This window comes from Dendronephthya gigantea, unplaced genomic scaffold, assembly GCF_004324835.1.
Source record: "Dendronephthya gigantea isolate DGI-Jeju-01 unplaced genomic scaffold, DenGig_1.0 000011F, whole genome shotgun sequence".
NCBI lineage: Eukaryota > Metazoa > Cnidaria > Anthozoa > Malacalcyonacea > Nephtheidae > Dendronephthya > Dendronephthya gigantea.
This window is the reverse complement of record NW_021163021.1, coordinates 3,297,833-3,308,237: the sequence shown is the minus strand read 5'-3', so window position 1 is coordinate 3,308,237 and position 10,405 is coordinate 3,297,833. Positions and strand designations below refer to the sequence as shown.

Sequence of the window (10,405 nt, the reverse complement as noted above, 5' to 3'; positions counted from 1 at the left end):
CTCCTGTTTGCCATTGTCATGTGCATTCCATTGTATGTATAAAGCCAAGGAATATTCCATTACAACTTTTTATTACTAGTATTTATTTTAGAGCTAGTAGTTGTCCTTATTGTAATTATATATAAGTTGTCTTTTTCTACAGCAAAACATAACAATTTTCAAACTTTAATTAGTTTATGTCATTGTAACATATGAGAGAAATCTGTTCCCTCATTAGTACAGGATATATTTTGAATATTATTGCACTTTTTCTAAACTTGAAGTTTTCCTTCCAAATTACAGTAAGCAGTATAACTAAGTGAAATGCATAATGGCTAATTATTAGGTGAAGCACATTCATTTAAACTAACAGGTCCAGGATAGCACTTCTAGGCACAATTGTAGAATCTATTACAAACCAATTTAGCTCATGTGAGGCACAGTGGAAACTGCTTTTTAATATTTGTTTGGTTTGTGGAAACAGTACTGTATGTTTATTATACCTAAGTACTGGCCTTCATTATAATTAACATTGTGGTGTTCCCACAAACCAAACAAACATACAACAAATACATTAATATGCAATGCCAGCTATAGTAACTAAGCAGGATACACATGGTGGCACCAGGGTTTAATGTTAGCAAAAGACATGTACTACCCAACATTTTTCTCACGTCAGCTGAAATTGCCAAGTATTGGGGTAAGTATATTGTGGCTGAATTTGTTAAATGCCTACAAAATTGTGGAAATTTGTGTCATTACTTTTTGCTAGTTTTTTTCAAGTTTAAATGCCTGGTATTGCAACGAAATCTACATGCTTGAATAATGTAAAGTTTGTATTGATCATATTCTGTTCATTCACTGCCAAATTTAATTGGAGACTAGATTCATTAGTGTTTGGAGACCTGAGTCCAATGCATAATTGTCAGCTGTGTATCTTTGAATATAAAATGACACATTGACTTTCTGGGTCTTCATACTGTAGTCAATACAGAATGGCGTAGATTTTGAAATGACTATTGCTGACTTTCCGTTGTACGTAGATTCGCTTTTCCTCCCTGTCGTTGACGGAATCCTTTTAAAATGCCGCGTAGCAAAACATATTTCACCTGAGGAATGAGCTGGGGAAAAAAGCTTTTTGATTGATTGCATTTGCGAAAAAGTGACCACATGTCTTGTGCCACCGCCACTTGAAATAATCTCTCCTGAATATCCACGGCACAGAGTTAGTATATGTCAAAAAATTGCCCAAGGGATAAACAATGACACGGGATTTACAAGGCCAGTAGCTTTTGATCTCCGCAGCTTAGACTGTAAACTTTTACCGATTTCAGATAAATAACAATCGATCATAGGGCCAACCAATTCCAGTTTGTTGCCAACTACTTCCTCGAGCTTGGTCGTCCATGTTAAGCATGCCATAATTTGGCTTACGTTTTGCTTTTCGAACTGCTTTAATCCAATCTTGCTCGACTGTAAATTTCATCTTGGTTACCGACATGTTCCAAAACTTTTCACCCCTTTCTTCACCTTCTTTTGAAGCCTTTATGTCAAGCATTATACTATCCTTGTTGTCGGCCATTTTTGCATAGTTGTTTGTCTTGTGAAGGCATACCCCTGAAAAAGCGAGCCTGCACGAGTGGGAGATGTTTCGAATGTTTTGACCAACGTGATTTACCTTTTCGTCCATCTGATCTTTGTATGTTAAATTAGCTCTTCTCCTTCATCCTCAGCTGTAACAACCTCCAAGTACTGCTCATGAACACTAACAAATTCACTCCATAGTTTATCATACCAATTTTTCTTCGACACAATCTCGTCAGTATTTTCTAGTCTCGCATCCATAAATCCTCGAATGTCCTCTTGTAATCTTGATAAACTGTTAATATACTCCAACCTGGACTTGAATAGACTATTTATGTTCTTCAGCATATATTCTTCACGATTCATAATAACTAAATTTAGTTGCACTTCAATAATTGCAAATCCTTTTTCTCAGTCTACTTAACCATAAAGTTTAATGTACACAATGTTCATAATATATTACTCTAGATGAAACCCCATCCTCAATACTTCATGTTCCACAATAATAATATATCCAAACAATATTAACTCGTAATCACAAGTTTTATTACCGAAACCAGTTCGACGTGTTCAAGCTGACAATTTAAGGCTATAACCAATGTACTGTACAATACAATATTGTTTTCTTCCTAAAATATATCCCTTTAAGAACAATATGTTTACACCCAACACACCAATGACCGAATAATTCCGCAATATCGATTCTCTATCGCAAACAACTATTAAGTAATACACTCTCGTTCAACAATGCAATATGAAATAACAATAAAATCTTCTTCCTGAAGACCAAACCCTTTCAAACGTATTAAATTCTGCTACAATTGTTCTGTTCGTGAAAAATTGACCAAAATTAAACCTGCAACTGACATTTTTGTATTTTCTACAGGTTTTTGAGTGGTTGTGCTTTTGATAAGTATTGACTAACTCATGTAATTCTGGTTCTGTGTTTTTATCTTGAAGGCTGGCCTGAACATGGTTGTCAATAAATCGTATATAGGTGTCCTTATCATTAGATGTTAGCTTAGGGCAATCAGAGGTCCATATTAATGCATGTAAATGAGGTGATCCTCTCATTTGAAATTCAATATGAAGTGCATAGTAGATTATTTTTCCAATCGGGTTGCTTGGACGAAGTAAAACATCAGTGAAAAATGTTTCCACTCTATGTTGAAAGTGTTTTGCAACAACAACAGGATTAAGATTCAACATTAAACATCTTTCATTGTAAGATAATGCTTCAATTTCCTCTTCTGTGATGTCATTACCTTGTGTTTTTGCAATAATTTGAAATAGTTCTGGCCATCTGAGATCAGCACATGACAATGTCATAAACCATGTTGGAATTCCTAATTGTTTCGCCATTGCTACTACTTCATACATAAATTTTTGCCAATATGGTGGTGCAACCTCGTACCCAGGGTCTTCTGCGTTCACGGGGCGCGGAACTACGCGACGAAGACCCTGGTCGGGGCTGATGACGTCACAGCATGGGAATCTATCGCCTCAGGGGGTGTAAGAAAAGATATAATATTACATGCTTCCACTTTCCATGCTTTCATTCCCGTTTCCGCCATGTTAGACTACATCGCATTTTTATCTTGCTTGGAATTTGCTCTTTTAAATAGTGTATACCAAAACACTATTCTAAAACCAAAACAAATTATTTGTCTGGAGAACGTCTATCTTGAAAATGATGTGATGTGTGTTTTACCAACGGGCTATGGGAAGTCGTTGATTTTTCATCTGCTGCCAATGTTGTTGTTCGCCAAATTCAAGTTGCTTGGCGATTTGCGTTTTTCATGGAGATCACGAGGCCTTTCTGCGACAGTAGTGAACTCAATTGTTATCGTTGTGTCGCCATTGAACTCTTTAATGAGTGATCAAGTATCTCGCCTGAGCATGAGCGGCATTAGATCGTCGATTATAAACGTGAAGGAAGCAAGAGAAGGTCAAATAACGTACGGTTCAGAGGATAGTGATGACTTAGAAACTAGCGCTGAAATCGATTTAAGCCATTGCGAAGAGGAAAAGCTACGCGATGGTTACTATCAAATTGTTTTCGCCCATCCAGAGACACTAATCTCGAGCAAATATGGGCGTAATTTACTTTTGAGCAAGCCATATCAAGAGAATGTTGTGGCAGTTGTGATTGATGAAGCTCATTGCATAGTTGACTGGTTAGTAAACAATTCAAAAAGTTCAATTCTGTTTAAACCTGTTGTCTTTATCTAAAATTATTCATTTACTTTGTTACTACTCAATACTTAACACTACCTGGTATGTATTTGATTTACATTTTTTAGGGGGAGTGACTTCAGACAGGACTACAGAAGGTTGGGTGTCTTATGTGCCTTATTTCCTCACGTACCTGTCATTGCAATGACTGCCACTGCTTCTCATGCAGACGTCAAGTGTATTAAAGATTCTTTGGGGTTAAAGAAATGTAAGAATGTCATTGGCAATCCAGATAGGAAAAATATTTACTATAAGAAAGTACTTCGAACCGGGCATGATGTTGACACCATTGAATCAATCCTGATGCCAATTGCAAGTGATCTTTTGCAGCAAAAGATTGCATACCCTCTAACTATTATATACATTTCATTACGTTTGTGCGGCTTTGCATATAAGCTGTTTGAACATGTTCTTGGAATCGAGCAATACTTTCCCTCTGGTGCAACTGCAATTCCAGCAAATAGGCTATTTGCACAGTATCATTCTCCACAGACTAATCAAATGAAAGAAGAAATCCTGAAGCAGCTCTGTTCTGGAAAAAGTACAGTTCGTGTGGTCTTTGCTACCGTAGCAATTGGGATGGGGGTGGACATACCTGACATCCGCTAGGTTGTGCATGTTGGACCCCCCTGCACTGTGAAAGAATACTTTCAAGAAACTGGACGTGCTGGTAGGGATGGGAGGTCATCATTTGCTGTATTGTATTACAACAACAGGGATATTGGCAAAAACAGAGTTGGAATGCAAGACAACATGCGTGATTTTTGCTCAAGCACTGACTTATGCTTAAGAAAGTTATTATTAAGATCACTGGATTATGAATTAGATACAGTCCATAAACCATTACACTTGTGTTGTTGTGTATGTGAAAATCTTTGCAAGTGTTCAACTTGCTTACACCTTCTTATGGAGAAACTGTAAGCTTCAATAAAATTTATGTTGTGCAGCAAATTCAATAAACAGTGCACATGGAATAGAAAATCACAGTGTCGAAACCTTATGATAAAAGTGTTCATGTAACTGATCATGCATTCTTTCAATGTAATATAATCTTAAGCAGACAAAATTTGCACAAATTTTAAATTGAGATTGCAATTAATGTGTTTACTGAATCATAGTTGAATATGAAACAATAGTTTTCTAGTACCATACTTTGCACTTTTGACCTATATGAATTATATACAAAGAATATATACAAAAATTATCATGGTACTTCTATTACATTATCTTGTACATATTTGTCAATTAAAGTTCATGCGCACTTCACAAACAACATGACGGTTTAATGGTTTTAAAACTAGTTTCATGCAAAGAAAAGCCAATAAAAACCCAGCATACTTCTCTCAGTGCTACCCATAAACTGGTAAGATTTGTTGTCAGTTAGATTAAGCATTAGGCATCGCCATTGCTAGAAGCTTAATTGGCATAACTAATATATATATATATATATATATATATATATATATATATATATATATATATATATATATATATACACCCATTTGCAAAAACATTGGCTGCTGATAGATAGATAGATAGATAGATTCTCGAAGTCTAATTAGAATTGCATATGATTACATTTGCATGGGATTTCAATCATATTACACAACATATGCAATTCTAATTAGATTTCGAGTATCTATCTACATATCTATCTGCGGCCAATGTTTTTGCAAATGGATGTATATATATATATATATATATATATATATATATATATATATATATATATATATATATATATAGTGAATTAATAAATGGTCACAGGGCACTTCACCAGTCATGGGTTAAACAAACATTCTAATTTGAAACAATTCTCTTTCAAGCAGTTCACTCATCCTGACTAGATTGTTCAACTGGATAGTGCATTGCAATGTTTTTCTTGTGGCGATCAATCCATTCCTTAAATTTAATTTCATCCAATGAATGGGTTGGATCATGTGAGATGCCATCAAAGCTCTCAAATGATCGACCATCTTCTTCCTTAAAAGGCCTTAAGCCTCTCAAGTCCCTACTAATAACTTTCTCATCCTCAGTGGATGATTTGTGGGTGTGGGATCCTGATTTTTTGGAAATATTCACCTGCTCTTCAAATGCTTCAACAATCTTCGCAACACCTCCAGATGCTTTACTTGCTCTCTCAATTGCTCTCTCTGTCTTGTTGGCACCCATTGACCTGATCAACTTCTTCATCTCGCAGTTTCTATTCTCCTGAAAGAGATCAATCTCAATGTTGCGACCAATGCCACCTCTCCAGTTAACTGTGGCAGCCCATTTGCAGCGATGAGCCTCAGCTTCCGACAATAACACCTCACCCTGGAAGATGTTGATCAACATTTCAATGGCAAATTCATTAAATCCAGGTGTTGCAAAGAAATGGGTCAACAGCTGCTTCCTAAGGATTGAAATATATTCACCATTGCCAGAGGAAACAGCATTCTTGAAATCAGCAAGCACCATGAAAGATTTAAGAATGTTGACACCATAGCACCAAACACCATCGGTCACCTCAATTTCCCCATGGAAAATATATTCATTGAGAAACTTTTCTAGAGTCTCATTGATATATGTCTTCATGTAGCTTTCTTCTAAGACGTAAACACTATGAGGACCGTTCACTGTTGGTTTGCACTTATCATCATCCATTTGGAAAAATTCCAATAGGGCTTCGATAACAAAGCACTTACCAACACTGAAGAACAGCTGCTCACAGTCCTCATAGTGTTTAACGTCAACCGTCACATTTCTGCGATATAACTTCTCTCTAAAAAAGCAAAGTGTTCCCCTTTCTCTTCCTGAATTCTTGTACAGCTTTTTGAAAATTGTCTGAACAAATAAAATAGCCTTGTTTTATATTTTTGGAACTAAACCTCATTTCAATAGGGTACCATAAAATGTTAGCAATATAGGATATTGCAGAGGCTAGAGGTTGGTCTACCAAAAAAGTAAAAAACTTATTCATAAAAACTTATGATACTGTTTAGGAACATTTTACAACCTCTAGCCTTCTTTGAAATAGCATAGCTAAAATCAATACAGACACAGCATCACATCAGAGAGTCTGCAGTACTAGAATAACTACTGTTGATACAAATACACTCTTTGTACTCAATTTACATGAACAATTTATGATTTTTTAACAATATTATCTTTGTCCCCAAAGAAGTACAACTTTTTTGGGGAAAATTGATAAAATTTACTGGTTGGTTTACCCTATTGAATACCTCTCCCTTCAGTTCCTTGCCCCTCTAATTTAAATTAGTAAGCATACTGTACCTTCAAAAAACTTCTCTTTGTATGCCAGTCGACAATACAGAAAGTGTATAAATGGTCCAACCTCGGAATGGCACCCAGCTCTTAGATCTTTTGCCCCAGCAAATCAAACCCTTGTGAGTTGATCACCAAAACATGGGATTTTCACCCCATGCAATGGATCGCTGTTAGAATGAACTGGTGGGACATGAGAAGCAGGTTGGTCAGGCCTGGATGTGGTTCCAATTGTGGGAGTAACATCTTCCAATGTATCAGGGTCTAGGGAACATAGTCCAGCTGCTGCATAGATCTCGTGTGTCCACTTTTCAAGTTGATCCAAGACATCAACACAGTCAGAATACTTTTTTTCGTCTTTCATCACTACAGGCATTGTTAAGACTTCTGACTTTCTTGCCATCTCCTTTTCATACTCACAGTTAGTTCTCGCAGGTATATAGTCTCTGAACATTGCAAAAGCAGGGAACTGATCAAACAAAATGTTGGCAACAAGTATTTTGTACCGGTTCCGAATTGCATCAGATTCTAGTTGATTGATTTCCACAAGTTGATGGACATCGCAATCTTTCAGAAATTGCTGTGGACCAGAATCAAGCAATCCCTTATCAGGAACCCGGTTGAACACAATACTTGTTGCCACAGCATGGACACTTCGGTTTTGGACATCCTGCCTCATATCATGGGCTTTCTCTTCCCAATCAATATTGTCCAAAACATAAACAAAGGAAAGTCCACTTTTAACTAATTCTGCTGCTCGGTCGATGAAGTGCTTGCCAATGTCTTCCAGAATTGGGTATTTCATTTTCGGCTCCAGGCATAATCCATATTTATGTAGACAGGCAATCAGCTAAATGATACAATGAACAATGCTCAATATGTCATCTCCGCTACCTTTTCCTTTGTCCTAAGTTAGAACCTGTCTAATGCATTGCAAATACAAAGTCATGTCAAGGAGAGAGTAATACAATTTAAAATTACCACATATGACATGTTAGTCACTAATGCACATTGGTGTATTTATTACGTAGCAAAGGTTCAATGCTATAGGCTAGCTGCAAGCATCAGGCAGTAAAACAAAATAGTTGGTTGCAATTTGTAAAAAAAATGGTAAATAAGTAAAACAACTCACATTTACAGATGCCTGGCCTTCTATTAGCAAAACTGAATTAATGCGTTGAATTCTGCTTGATTCATGGCACCGCAGGAAGTTAATAATGCCATAAATAAGGCAGATAGCAGGATTCTTCTTTGCAGGATATAGGGAGCTTTCCAACAGAGTACATAGGATGTTGTTCACAGTTGGACATCTTGTTGACAACTCTCCTAGCACCTCTGACATCCAGGTGTCTGCAGACATTCCATCAAAGCCTCTTTGTCTAAGGACAGATGGCTGACTCCTTCTGGCAACATGAATCAGTTCTTTGTTTGCCACAGCTAAGATTTGATCATCACTCTTTAATATATAATAATAATATTTAAATATGAGATTTCTTCCCAGCTTTTCAAATTTACTGTTAAATAAGTATTTAGGCCTGTGATCTACATGTGTAAAAATCATCATGTTGATGCTAGTTGTTAAAAACAGGAGTGAACAATGTTGTGCTGCACCCTGCAAACAGTATTGTTAACAATGTTGTTGAAACTTGTTGAACTATCAATGCTGTTGCAGCTTGTTACAACAATATTGCATCAACACTGATGATTCAACAAGGTTCAACAACATTGTTAACAATAATGTTTATTGGGTGCAGCACAACATTGTTCACCTGATGCAACAACCTGATCAATTTTTGGCCGTGTAGGCTTTGACATGCAGATGCAGGTTGCAAGGTCATGACCTGTATACTGTGTGTATTATACTGCGTGTATTTAATAATAAAGCAAAATAAACAAGTTCCGAATAGGCAAGATGTTTTAAAGCTGGGACGTTCAGCGTGTTGTTTTGATTAGTATATAAACACACAGTATTATAAATACAGGATATTATTATAGAGGAAGGGAGGAACAGGAAAACATGAGTATAACGATATAACATGTGGCCACGCATGTGGCATCCTAAGTCATCATGAATATTAATTTTTAAATATTATTACAGCGCTAAATATTCAACAATAAATACTAATATTGACTATCATTAATACATGTATATTTCATGAAAGTAAACTTACAGTTAAAGGTGGTGGCGATGAAGTGAGACTCGACTCTGATTCACCTTGGCTGATGTTAAAGTCGATGCTGCGACGTCGCGGAGTTCCAACTAAATGAACTTTAGCAGGCGGTTTATTGACCGAAGGCGATACATCAACACAACGTTTTGCTCGGATAGATTCTTGTAACACGCGCTGAGTTTCCTCGATAACGGTCTTGAACTTTATCGCGTTGGTTAGTCTCCGATCACAAGGCGCGCAAATTAGGTGAGGAAGGCTATCGTTTTGTGGCAATTTACCACCATAAATACGCTCGGCGTTGCGTAGAACCGCCTGATTTTGAGAACGAAACAAATTCCTGCAGTGTTTCGGGTTAGTAACAGAGTTACACAGTCTACAGCGAGAAATACTACCAGTCGAATCGGTTTGTTTCTTGTAAAATTTTTTCGGCGTGTCTTTGCTAGCCATCGACTCGATTAAACTGAGCGGTTTCGAGCGTGCTCTTTGAAATTCGAGCTTTATTCGACGCATGGTATGCAATATGAGACTCGATACATAATACATGATGCTTTCCTGTGAACTCTTGCGACTTTTTTACTCCATATTTTGGCGCAATATAAATAGCTTTTTATTGAAAACAAAACATAAAATATTTGGAAATTTCCTAAAGTGACAAGCATGTTACTTTACCTCCCGACCCATGGTAAAATTGTACGTTTACCCCCAAAATCTGGGGGTGACGTCATCAGCCCCGACCAGGGTCTTCGTCGCGTAGTTCCGCGCCCCGTGAACGCAGAAGACCCTGGGTACGAGGTTGTATGGTGGTGTACCTGGAATCTGTCCTAAAAATAAATATGCTTGATCTTGACATATCAACCCTTTTAATTTATTTACATTTGATTTTATTTCAGATGCTGTGACAGATTGTCGTTGTATTTTTTTCAAGGCTATGTTAATGTTGTCAGATACCTTCTTTTGTTCTGTTATAAACTGGGCAAAGAAAAGGTATTCTGGGTTGGTTGCAAATCTTCCACTGTAATGTAATAGTCTAGCATTGAAGTATTATACTGGTGTCAATTTAATTTTTTGTTCATGTGTAAAGCCAAATCTACCATTTAGAAATAATACAGGGAATGCAAGCTCTTCACAATTTTTATCAGTCATTAATGAAACAGGGTGCTTGTTTTCAC

The 10,405-nt window shown here is 36.8% G+C and overlaps 2 protein-coding genes across 2 annotated transcripts; one reads left to right on the top strand and one right to left on the bottom strand.

Moving 5' to 3' along the window:
* Positions 1 to 2,972: 2,972 nt before the first annotated feature.
* On the top strand, positions 2,973 to 5,113 carry LOC114518748 (putative ATP-dependent DNA helicase Q1). Its single transcript, XM_028538741.1, has 2 exons — positions 2,973 to 3,740; positions 3,867 to 5,113. Exons 1-2 carry the CDS (start codon positions 3,136 to 3,138, stop codon positions 4,405 to 4,407), a joined length of 1,146 nt encoding a protein of 381 aa, XP_028394542.1. The 5' UTR covers positions 2,973 to 3,135; the 3' UTR covers positions 4,408 to 5,113.
* A 515-nt stretch (positions 5,114 to 5,628) lies between these two features.
* LOC114518728 lies at positions 5,629 to 10,014 on the bottom strand. Its single transcript, XM_028538727.1, has 4 exons — positions 9,237 to 10,014; positions 8,198 to 8,521; positions 7,184 to 7,915; positions 5,629 to 6,624 (listed from the first exon to the last, which is right to left on the bottom strand). Exons 1-4 carry the CDS (start codon positions 9,777 to 9,779, stop codon positions 5,629 to 5,631), a joined length of 2,595 nt encoding a protein of 864 aa, XP_028394528.1. The 5' UTR covers positions 9,780 to 10,014.
* Between the last annotated feature and the right edge of the window lie 391 nt (positions 10,015 to 10,405).